General features: G+C 44.8%; 1 protein-coding gene across 5 annotated transcripts in view; it reads right to left on the bottom strand.

The window, feature by feature from the left end:
* eya4 (EYA transcriptional coactivator and phosphatase 4) overlaps window positions 1–12787 on the bottom strand; it is a 49424-nt gene extending 36637 nt beyond the window's left edge. For all 5 annotated transcript variants that reach the window (XM_080024501.1, XM_080024500.1, XM_080024503.1 and 2 more), the window contains exons 1-2: window positions 12580–12787; window positions 8760–8821 (exon numbers count right to left, since the gene is read on the bottom strand). In XM_080024501.1, the coding sequence (XP_079880627.1) occupies window positions 8760–8792 (33 nt within the window). In that variant the 5' untranslated portion in view covers window positions 8793–8821; window positions 12580–12787. The remainder of the gene's footprint in view (window positions 1–8759; window positions 8822–12579) is intronic.
* Window positions 12788–13129: the final 342 nt, after the last annotated feature.

The following is a 13129-nucleotide window of genomic DNA, read 5'->3' as shown; positions in this document are numbered from 1 at the left end:
ATGAAGTGAGTGTGTGTGCGCGTGTGTGCTTATGTCCCGCGCGAGAGAAATAGAAAGACAGAGGAAGAAAGAGAGACAGAAGGCAAGACAGAGGGGGGAGGATCACAAAAAAGTACAGAAAGAGAAAGAGAGCGAAAGAGAGAAAGAGAGTGCCAGAGTGTGTGTTTCTCTACTCTAGTGATGGTAAGACATTTTGGAGAGCAAACCTCTCTGCATATACTGTAATTGAGTTATCCCTCTTCTATTAAAGTTTGGAAATGTTTATATCTACTGTATGCACCGCAGTGTTTTTTGTGTGTGTGTGTGGGTGGGTGTGTGCGTGTGTGCGTGTGTCTGTGTGTGCGTGCATGTGTGTGTGTGTGCGTGTGTGTGTGTGTGTGTGTGTGTGTGTGTGTGCCCCTGGCGGCAGCAGTATCAATAATTAAAGCTAATCTCATTAGGCCTCAGATCCCTTTCAGACACTTTTAATTAAATGATGAATGGCTTTCCAGCTGCCTGTTAAATAATGCTGCTCGTGACATCACAGCATGCAAGCGTGTGTGTGCATGTGTGTATGTGTGTGTGTGTGGGGGGGAGACCATAAGGTAGATATACACCCCCCCACCCAAAAAAACCCCCAAAACCCACTGAAATTTGTATGTAAACTGCATTGAGAATGACACACAATGAGTCTCCATTATAGCCATCCATCCATCCATTATACTGTAAGAGGTAACCGCCGCCCAAGGTTTTGGGAGGCCCTGAAACACTTTGCATCATCCGTCTAATAAAGCGACTCAAGATGACCACATGTCTGAAAAAGCGAAACGAGACGAAGAGAGAGGGAGAGAGAGAGAGATGGAGTTTTTCCTTTATTTTCCCTGGAGAGGCACGGGTGGGAGGCGCTGACTACGGCGAGCAGCAAGGTAAAGCAGGGGACAACAGAGGCAAGGAGGGATGCCAAGGTGCCTGGGGGCCCCAGACTGCCTGACCCTCTCTCTCAGAATACCCATAATCCCCTTGCTTCTCATCCCCTACTCTCTCTCTTTCCCTCCATTATCCCTATCTTCACCCCACCCCCACCCCCCCACTCCTCCACCGCCTCTCTCTCTCTCTCTCTCTCTGGGCGGCTCTGTATCAGATTGCTTCCTACACAATAGGCCCTGAATCATCACTCTATCCGGAGAGACATAAAGAGACCAAGAGGCGGACGGACTGATGAAGGAAGAGAAGAAAGGACAGAGAGACCGAGACAGACAGACAGACGGGACGACAGAAAGAGACGGGAGTCAAAGGGAGGGTTCATGAGCACCGTTCTGGAGGTGTCTCTCCGGACGTCAAGACGGAGATGGATTGAGTTCAAAACCACGCGTATCTTGTCTGCCGTCCAGTGCGTGTGTGTGAGATAATGCGTGGTGGCGTTTGCCGAGGGAAAACCCTGTTTGGGTTCAAGTCTGTCTCTGGTGCTGTGGCCTTGAGTTAATGACTGGTCTGTCATGATGCATAGCATCATGATGTGAAAATGGAAAAAAAAGGAAATTTCTTCTTAAATAAAAAAAAAAAAATTTGTGGCTTTAAATAATACTTAATTTTCTTTAATTATTTTATTATTTATAATAATTGTATTATTATTGTTTTTATTTTTACAATTTATCCAATTTTATAATAATAGTAATAATTCCATAATTACACAAAAATTTAAAGATTTGAGATGATTTCTGGAAAAAAGAAACAAGTTTGTTTCCTGACACCACATACTGTCATTTGATTTTGAAGCTTACATTGGTGCCTGACAAGTTGAATTAAGAAAGCCAGCTCAAAGTACAGATGTTGTATGGGTCTTGGTGGGGTACTAAGGCGAAGCAATAACTTCATTGTACAGAAATCCAATCAGTCCACGGCAGATTTCGGGCCCTGGCGACATCGCGGATACCTCCCCGAGTCTACGCGCGGAGAAACCCAATATCTCAACACAGCAGCAGAGGAAGTTCTCGCGGCAGGCAGGGCAGACAGGTTTCTCCGCAAACTAAAGCAAAGCTATAGCGACTTCATTTCCTTCCCACCAAAATGAGGAAACACGCTCCCCGTTTTCTAACTGATGGCAGATGAGAGCTTGGCCGGTTGTTCGGGCCGGGCCAAGTGGCAGGCAAGACCTCGGCTCGGTCAATACAGGATTTTTATTCCGTTGGGTTAACGGGGACGCAGGTCACTCCGGTTGACCTTTGTCTCGTCTGGTTAAAGCTTGGATGACAGTGCTTGGATTTTAACGGACTTCCGGGTTTGGTTTTTGAGGGTTAAATGTCCACTTGACACAAATACGTCTTCGCTCTGCGCTGGAAAGACCACCATGTAGTCTTAACCCCCCCACCCCACCCCACACAGACCTTGCATCATCACAATACAAGACATTATACGATTCTACACTTAGATGACCTCACTGCTATCACACACCAAAAAAAGACCAGTTATGTTTAAAACAGAGAGTGAAACACCTCCTCTTTCTCACACACATGCACACACACACACACACACACACACACACACACACACACATATTGTGTGGTTTCCTGTCTGGTGTGTTCTTCTCGAAAAGCCCACGCTGGTTGCTCTGGGTTTTTGCAGATGGATTCTCCAGTCTTTTCGGGGGGGGGGGGGTTGACTGTCAGACGGAGACTGGCTTAGCGGCTGTCTGTGACCTGTTAACCCCACACCTAGCCGGGCCAAGCCACTCGCTCTCCAATCTCTCACAAGTAATGAATTAGCCGACCCGAGGCGAGAACTACACAGCTTTTGGTGGAAGGCAGCTGCTTTGTTTCTGGTAAGTGTCTTGAATAACACTTTCTTTTTATCGTAGAGTTCAAAATTTGTATGTTGGAGAGAGCTGTGATTCTCAAAGTCTTTCCCATCAAGGACCGTCCATTTGATACACATTAGGCAACATACACTTTTTGATGAGATTTTGCCTAAGGGACCATAATCCCCAATTTTAATTGTTAAGATATGATTTAGTCCGAAATTCCATACCTGTCTATACTACAGAGATACCAGTGAAGCTATGATCAAAACAGTCATTATTGTACATTTTCTAACGCTTCTAACTTCTTGTAAATAAAATAATGAAGTTTAACTTTTAATAATTTTGCTGGGGACTCCCCTTGAAGGGCCTCCGGGGGTCCTTGGACCCCACGTTGAGAACCACTAGTATACAGTAGAGGCTACATACTGTATATCCTCTTTTCATGTAAAAGCAAGAACTTCCAAGGATATTTTCCTGGTCCCAGGAATAGAAATAAGCCTATTAACCATTTATGTTCTCGATTAATCCGATACAATATTAACAGGGGTAAAAAAATGACGCCTCACCACCACGCCCCGGCTCACTCCTTTAGACTCGAGAAGCGTTAAGAATAAACCCTGTGAGACGCTGGCGTCGACCAAATATAAATCTTACGAGAATCAGCGTGCACTCAGAGGAAACTCAAGTGCACCTCGGTGCCACAGGCAGGAAGCTGCCCAAGTCAGAGGGGGTGGATGCCAGGGGGTAGCTGTTTCACTCTGCACCCCTGTGATCTGTCCGCATGCCTTGTCACCGGGCAGACTCTGAAACAACTGTCTGTTGACGCCAACGCAACCTTGGCGATCGCTCGCCGGGCCCCACTCGCATTTAGCCACCGCTACTGCTGCCGCTGCCACGGTGTGTAAGTTTGTGGTGTATGTGTCCGTATGGGGTTGAAGAGGTGACAGAGGGGTGCAACTTGACCCCCTTCCTCCTCTACCGTAGCTATAGTCCATGGTAATGCGCCTCTCTCTCCCAGTCTCTCAAACACACACACACACACACACACAAAGACGTCCACACACAACCTAGAAGGCATAAACATACATGGAAGACACACACGTACTTGCACACATGCACCTAAACACCCACTGGGCCCGTTGCCATACTCTCTATGGCTGTTTCCCCCGCACACCAGAGGAAAAGGCAGAGGCAAAAAAAGAACCCTTTTTTCTCACCCTCCTTTTCTTTCTGTTTTCTTCCCTCTCCATCTCTTCCCTTCTTTTTTTTTTTTTCTTAGTGGCCATACATTTAAAATTCTGCCCGGCTCCCTGGGGTCACCAAACACCCCCTCTCGTCTGCTCCGCTCCCCTCTCTCAGCGCCTTTCTACTTCTTTTCCCGGTCTAGCCGGCAGACTTGAGACTTCAATCAGGCCTCTGTCAGAGCCAGAGGTAAGGAGGGGTTGTGTATCTGCGTTTGTGTGTGTGTGTGTGTGTGTGTGTGTTTCGGCAGTGAGCACTAGTCCTGGTCTATCTATGAAAAATCCAAGCATCGGAAGAAGATTTTTACTTTTCACTTTTTGAGATCTTTCTCCCAAATACCTGATTAACGGAATTCTACCACAAAGCAACATTAAACTCATTTAATGGATAAAGCAGAACTGTTCCACAACCTTTGCAAATTGCCTAGGGAAAGAACATATGGCAGCAGCAGTAGCAAATTAAGTAAATGAAATCAAATTAAATATACCTCCAGCCCCTCGGAGAACTGGACTGACCCTGACAGGCTGGTTTTCTAGCTCTCATAGCAGACATCATAGACAACTACAACCAACTACAGCCAAGGTAGTGACTTCTCTTGGTTGTAGTTGTAGCGGTTCAGGGCAGTGGTTCTCAACGTGGGGTTCCGGGGGCCCCAAGGGGGTCATTTGAGAGGTTCCGGGGGGTCCACGGCGAAATGATTAAAAGTTCAAGCTTCCGCATCATTTCATTTACAACACATTAACATAATAATGACTGTTTGAATGCTAGTTCCACTGTCATCCCCCAAACTACAGCAGACAAGTAAGAATTTGCACAAAATCATATCTAACAATAAAAATTGGGGACCCAGAGACAAAATCTTATCGAATCGGGTCCGTGGCCTAATGCATATCACATTAAGGGTCTTTAATATGGAAAATGTGGAGAAAGATATGGAGAGAGCTTGATAAGCAGATTTAAATTTTTTGACGAATATAGGATAGACGGAGTGGCATCTTCTCTGAATACCACTTCCTAAACGGATCCCACTCCATAATAACAGGTGGAAATAAAGGTTGCTAATGTAACAGCAACCTTGCGGGCAAACAACTTCCAGCCCCGCCCCCGCTGGACTTATTTTGCCTCGGGCTCCTTCCGGGGCTCCCAGAGGACTGCAGACGGCAAGCTGGCCCTCGGCAGGCAGGCGGCCAGGGAGGATGCCTGACCATAACCCAGATGACGGAGGGGGTGGGGGTGGGGGTTGAATTGAAGCGGTGGGAAAGGGTGGGGTGGAGGTAGTAGCGGCGGGGGGATGAGAGAGTAGGGGGATCAGGGTTTCGGGTGTCACCAGACGACTCCCCTAAACCCCGTGTGTGTGCGGCCCGGGGGCTTTGACGGTTAGATAAGACACGACACTGTTTCAATCAAGCCTTTGCGGTGACACGGACGTCAATAAATAGGCACTTTGTTTTTTAATTTTCATATAGGGCGAAAACTTCAGAGAAATTATGAAAGAGACAAAAATTGTTTAGGCAGTTCAGTAAATCGAGAGATTTGTCTTAAATAACTAATTTGCAAACAATGATAAACCAGTTCAAATGAATTTGCTCTTTGAGTTCTGAATTTGGACTGAATGTTTAATTTATTAGAGTGATTTGGAGGAAGTCAAATTTTCAAATTCCAAATCATTTTTTAGGTTCTATTAGATCCACATGCAGCGTGCTCACATATGCTGCACGTAGAAGAGCTTTGGTTCGTGTCATACGCCGAAGTTTGCAGCCTGAGCGCTCACCATATTGAAACCCTGTGCTTAAAATAGGTAAAACTCCGCCCACGCCGCGAGCAGAGTGATATAAAGGATCCCTCCCTCCGAGGAATCTCAGCGATTAGAAGTGGCTCAACACCGCGCTGTCCAGTTCAAACGTGAGCATTGTTGATAACTTAGGTCATTTATCTTTAAACGACGGGACTCCTCCAAAGCGACAGGGACTTAGGTGACTTAGAAAAACTAAAATGTTATTTATTCTATTTTAAGGGCTGGATGGAAGAGCCATGTTGCTGCAGCATCCAGCTCTCTAAAGTCTACATTATGTGGTTTCAAATACAGAGCAAATTAGTAATTTCTTATTTAGTTATTGCGCAAAAGTGCCATTTTGCAGTTAATACTATAGTTGGGGAAAAAAGGCACGAAAAAAAAACAAACGGTAAAAAGAAAGCAAATAAAATTGCAATTGCAATAATGTTGTGAAAGGTTGAAAATTCTTGTTTCCTCTAAACGTCTGTAATGTACAGAGTGTTTGCATCAAACGCTTTTGTCCTTGGTCGACCTCTGACGTCCAACGATGAATCCACGTCTGCGGGCGGAGCTCGTGTTATGAATGATACCACGACTATTTAAAGCAAAGTAGCTGTGGAATATGCACATCTTATCAATATTTCATATTCAGATGGCGGCGGCGGCGGCGCTGCAAGATAAAAGGCTCCGTGTAGCTGACTTTCTCTGTTTTACTCATCTTTATCCCTCTTTCTTTCTTTCTTTCTTACTTTCTTTCTTTCTCTTCTTTCTTACTGGTTCTGTCTCTCTTCCTCCCTCTTTCTAATTATATTTCTTACTCCTCTTTGTTTCTTTCTCCATTTCATCCTCCCTCATTCTTGACCTCTCTGGTTCCTTCTTTCATTCATTCTTTCTTCCTCAGTCTGGTTCTTTTTTCTTCTTTCCTTTACTTCTTTCCTTCCCTTCTTTCTCTATTTATCCCTGTATTCCTTCTTCTCCTCCTTTCTTTCTTCCTCCCTCTATTTCTTTCTTTTGCTTTTCCTCAGTCTTCCTTCTCTTCCTCCCCCTTTCTTTCTTTTTCTCTTTCCTTCTTTCTTTCTTTCTTTCTGTTTGTTTCTTCATTTCTTTCTTTCATTCTTTCTTCCTTTCTCTATTTCTTTCTCTTTTCTGTCCCCTTATTTTTCTTTCTATCTCTTTTGTTCCCCCTCTCTTTTCCCTCTCTAGCGGTGTCCGTGCGTGCCCCTCCACATTTCGGAGCGTCCATGTGAAGCCATGTGAGGGTGTCGGCGCTTCGCTGGTAACCCAACCCTGGTCGAGCCTCACGGAGCGACACAAAAAGCGGCGGCGAAAACAACATATTTCACCAGCCCTGTCCTACTTCGCCCCATTGTTTCTATCCAGGTTGCCAGGTCAGAGAGGGAGTCAAAGAAAGGAGTGGAGATAGAGGTATAGAAGTGGAGGAAAGAGGGAGAGTGTGGGGTAGGGAGGGAGGCTCGATGGAGGAGGAGGAGGAGGAGGAGGAGGAGGAGGAGGAGGAGATGAAATTACACCTGTTCTGGTGGCTGACTAACGACTTTGAAATGCGAGTGGGCCTCGCTCGCCGCCAAAATCATTTTCCCAACAATACGACCTGATCTTTAAACAAGCAGAACTGGGACGCTGCGCTGACACGGTGCGGAGATGACCCGCTGTCCCGGGACGCCAGCGAGCCTTCAGGGCTTTTGTGTGTGTGTGTGTGTGTGTGTGTGTGTGTGCGCGTGAAATGGTTGTGTATCTGTACCCGCATTCACATATGCAGTGTTTGTTCGAGCATTACAAAATACAATTTTAAAAACAAATATCTCAAATGTAATAATCTTTATTAATTATAATATAATATAATTCGTAGTGTCATTGTCTATTATTGATAATAGTATATCTATTATATCTATATATCTAGTATTAATCTCATTGTCATCTACTATTATAAGTATTATATTTCAACCCATGATGGATTAAATTTACATTTCCCTGCCATAATCTATATCAGTGTTTCTCAAATGAGGGTATTCGTACCCCTAGGGGTACTTTGGGGTACTGCACGGGGTACTCCGAACATTTTAATTAATGTAAAAGATATTGGTTATATAACGTGTTTAAAAAAACACAAAAGACGCACACACAGTAAAATACAGTCATTTATGTTGTTTTCTTTTTTTTCCCTCCCAAAGCCAGTGAAGTGTACTCAGCTGAAAAAGATCTTAGTGGGGTACACTACTAAAAATAGTTTGAGAACCACTGATCTTATAAAAGTGATTTTTTTTTTATTGTGTTATGATATGAATAACAAAAACAGAATTTCAATGATCAGATTTTTTTGAAGGACTTTTCAAGCACTTCAGCCCAAAAGGGGCTATTTTCAAGGTATTCCAGTACTTACGTTTCTGAGGACTAGCCCTTCACTTCAAGCACCTCACGGACCTGGTAAGTGCCAGTATGTTGTTACCGATCTGTATTTTGTCTCTTATGTTTCAAAAAGTCTTCTTTCTTATTTGTCCTTTTCTATCTTAATTACCTTAACTTAACAGTGAGCAGTGCTGGGTGTACAATCTAACAAATATTTCCACACACACACACACACGCACGCACGGACACACACACACACACGCAAAGAAACAGCATGTGTGCAACGTGCAACTTGTTTCTAATTAAGTTTCTTTAACACGTACTGCTGCCATATGGTTACTGTAAGCTCACTTTCTGGATCACATCTGCTGTGTTAAAAGAAACACACACACACACACACACACACACAGACACACACACACACACACACACACACACACACACTCACATGCACACGCACACACATACACACACACACACACACAGCACTTATTAACTCGCACCGTGCCCCAAACATGGGTGGCCACAACCGTGCAGCAAATGTACGATCACTCCCACCCACGTCCACGGACACACCCACCCCTGGTGTTGGTTTTAACTCACCGTCTGTTCACTGAGGTCCTGAGAGGCGTCCATCGCTTCTTTGCTGGAGAGCCACTTAACACCTGAGGAACAAAGTAATAAGATCTCAAAAGCAATAATGACATTTCATTTTTTATTTCACCCAGCGCCTTGTTTCTCTCCCGTATTTTTCCCTTCTCTTCGTGTGTGAACTGCAACATCAGTTGAAACGCTCAATGTGGTGCTGGGGACTGTGGGGACTAGGCGGTACGACAGGGGGGTCAGGGGGCTTCGATTCCTGCTCGGGTCCACTCATACCGAAACGCGTATCAGTTATTTTGAGAAGTTTTGGATGGAGGCCCAAGCGGCTTATTATCTCCACCTTCATCGGCGAGCATCTGACAGAATGCCCCTCACTGTGTTTATGTGTGAGCAACAGGAGACGCCAGGTCGGGGAATTGGGGGAGGAAAACAACGGCGGGGGAGTTAATTTCCGTGCCCTATCGTCTTCAGTGCAGGCTGACATGAGGAGATAATCTCAGAAGCAAATATCAACAATGCAAAAGGGGAGAAGTGTAAATAATCCCGCCAAGCCGCTCAGACAGACAGACAAACAGACAGGCTACAAACAGCCGAGTGACCCCATTACTGTAGTACAGTGCACCAGACGGGTCGGGGGCGGAGGTGTGGTCGGCATGTGGAGAAGGAGATTGGGAATTAAATCTCTATATTGAAGTGAAGTTCGGGTGAACAAGGGAAATGATTGTTGTCTACATTTCTGTTTTCTTCCTTGTTGTGTTTTGTTTAGCGGATTGAAATTGCAATGAATGGATGAAGAAGTCAAAGTGGCAGAACACACACACACACACACACACACACACACACACACACACACACACACACACACACACACACACACACACACACACACAGGCAGTTGAAACGACTGATTAATATGCTTGATTTAAATGAGATGGTACCAAACTAATTTTATCAAGATGTACACCCCTTTTCTTCCTATTGTTGTGCAAGTGTCTGTGTAAGTGTACACTTGAGTGTGTGTGTGTGTGTGTGTGTGGTGTGTGTATACAATTTGACTCCCTCTGCTTTCAGAGCATATCTGGTCTTTTCCATCCTCCAAACAGTTTGTTCCAATTGATAATCGGGATTAAACAACCTGAACAACCCGGACATTTTGAGTCCGAGGCCCCGGGTCGACGACTGTATGCTGTAGTTTTTTTAGCTGGGTCTGTTAAACTCACTGCCATCCTTTTAATTTTTCATAGCGTCCAGCTCCTCCTCGCCCTGAAACCCAAGACAATAATGCGTCTCTCTGGCGAATTGATTTGTGTCGAGCTTCATGAACCCCCCCCACACACTCCTCCTCTCCATCTCTCTCTCTCACCTCCATGGAGGACAGCGTTCACGTCGGTGGTAACAACCCCCCCGTTGGATCCGATAATGGCTCATTCTCCCCTGCACGGTTTATTCTCCCGACACAGTCCGGGCCGTCAAACAGCAGAACGGTCACCTGACACTGGGCGGGCGGCGAATCAATGCGCCCGCCATATCCGTCACAACCACAGAAGAGAGAATTAAATTTCTCACTCTTCTCTTTTGACTGGGACATAGAAGAAACATATATGCGACACAGACGCGGGGGGTCGGCCGGAGGCGAGTTATGAAGGGAACCACGCATCTGCACTGGGGTCATTTCACACCATCAAAGCCACAGAGGAAAGGTGAACAAACCGCACGATGCTTATCAGCGAGACTTTCACCAACGCTGCTCATTGGTACATCACCGCCGCCGTCTCCAGATATGGAGAGAGCATTCAATTGTGAAGCCATATTATTACAAAATGATATTGTTTTTATTATAAAATATTTTACAAAATTATAAAATCATCTTTTTCCTGATTAAAGTCGTTTTTTTTTTTATTGCTGTCATCTAAAATGAAGAACATTCCATTTGTTCGAATATGTGCACCTGCAGTGCCATATCACAGCTTATAGGCTGACACTTCAGGGGTTTATTATGGAATTAAATATCAACAATAAAAAAAAGATTCCGAGAAAATTTGATCAAACATAATTAAAAAAAAAAAAAGAGTAAATTCCTTCATGCAAAGTCGACTTCTCAGGTTCAGGTTCAGTGAAAAGGCAATCACTCAGAGTACTTAATTTAAATTATATTGTTTTAAGCAATAACAGAAATATTCTGTTATACCTGTTCCAAAACACCTGCATCATTACATTTTAATTGGAGCTATTAAATTGCCCTCAGAAATAAATGGAAACCGCAAAACAAGGAGTAGAAGTAGTGGAACTTTATTCGTTCCCAGAGGGGCGATTGGTTGAGAGATGAAGAGGTGTAAAACTGAGCATTACATGGCTGCATAAAGTAAAGGCGAAAGCTTTGCATTTATGACATACAATTAAAGAAATGAATGATGATATGTGTATCGATGTCAAAGCAGGAAAACCACTTAAGGCTTTAGACCTTTTGAAGACACAACTTCTCAAAATTGACTAAATGTATTTATTTTTGTATTGGGCAGAAGGTCGAACTACGGCACGATGAATGAGATGATTCTTTCAACTGTTATTTTTACCCAGAACTTCAGACGGGTAAGTACTGTGCAGTGTAGCAGGTCAGTATCAAGGAGTGGGTTCGGCTGTAGATTTGGGTTTTTATAACATCAGAATAGCGATGCTGATGCAGAAGAACTTGACTCCTCATAGCAAAATACAAATATAAATAAACAAAATGTTTATGATGAAATGAACACCTCATAAATTAAAATGCAGGTGTATTTAATGACTTTTGAGGTGTATTCATTGTAAAAAAAAAACAACAACAACAATGATAATGTACTGTAAGACTTCGCAGACCCCCTGTGGAGCTATTGCGCAAAGCACCCTCTATCTCCACGTCACAGGGTCTGAAACCACGACACTGACCAGGCTGAGTTATTGAGCGAAACATACAAGGATATCTTGGACAGCGACGCAAAGAAAAATAACAATAACTAAGAAAATGAGCTCGGACCAACCCGGACAAAACACCGGTCCCCGAGCAGCGCCGCGCCGTGCGGGCGTGACGTTCCCGCTCCCCACGTCAAACACAAACACACACTCCACGTGGGACCACATCAAAGGGCCGCAAGGGAAATTAGGCTGTTTACTGTACGTCAACCTGAACTGGAAAGTCAGGACTCCGACGCGTTATGCACGCGTTATTTCTTTATATATTTATACACTTGTTTGTGTATTTATCTATTCACTCGCGTATTCATCAAATGATGAGTGCGTTTGTTTGTTTGTTTTATTCATTGTTGTATGACGGGCTTTCAAAATGAAACGCAGACACTCGCGCCGAGGACAGGCCCACGGGCTGGAGGCAACGCACACTTTGGAAGTCGTTTGGAACTCATGCCGAATGAGGACACGTCGGCAGGACAAACGGGCTCCAAAGATGCGACGTCCCGGGACCGAGTTGGCTGTCAAGCCCGTGAGGCCGCTCGGGCTCAGGCGGGCGTGAGTTTAAACACGCCGTGACGTCATCGAACGCATTATCTGCGGTCATTTTACCCACTTGCAAAAGCAATTATTCACGTCCAAAGACGTTCACGACCGTACAACATGTGAGAAAATTACATTTTATTATTTTTAATTATTATTCATTTACAAAAAAAACCCAATTAGACCATGTTTTAATATAAATAAATATAATATATATGTGTGTGTGTGTGTGTGTGTGTGTGTGTGTGTGTGTGTGTGTGTGTGTGTAAAAAAATAAACAAAATATAAATATACATATATATATTGTAATTCGATATAAAGTAAACACAAGACTTACCCGTCCAAAAAACAATTTCCGAGGCTCCTCTAGAGATCTGGATCCAGCCTGGTTCCTCAGTCCTCTGCGCTCATTATGGGATGTAGAACTGCACAGCTCGCCCTGCTGTCCGCGGCCCGTCACTGACCGCGCGCTGCGCGGCAACCGTTCCAAGTGGCCAAAACAAGCTCCAAAAAGTTATTTACAAGCCAGCGCACAAAGTCACAACCACCCCCTCTCCACCCCCCCACACCCCCCGGAGAGAGAGCCGCCGCGGAAAGCAATGTCTGTGGATCACTTGCTCACATGTGGGAGACAGTGAGCATTATTTTGAGCCGCGGTCCAGGTTCGAGCGCCGCCGGGCTGCGTTGGAACCAACTTCATTATTGGGGGTCCGGACCGGAGCGCACTGCGCATGCGTCCAGCTGCCATGCGCGCACCAGTGGGCAGGGGTCCAAGGAAGAAGCGCTGGGGTGCGGGGGGTGGGAGGGGGGCGGGGATACCAACATGACATTCTTATTAATAGTTTGGCCCAAATGACGTGCACGCAGTTTTTATTTATCCCAGCACA

The sequence above is a fragment of the Zeus faber genome (genome assembly GCF_960531495.2).
Source record: "Zeus faber genome assembly, chromosome: 2".
NCBI classification, from domain to species: Eukaryota; Metazoa; Chordata; class Actinopteri; order Zeiformes; family Zeidae; genus Zeus; species Zeus faber.
This window is presented reverse-complemented; position numbering and strand designations above follow the sequence as displayed.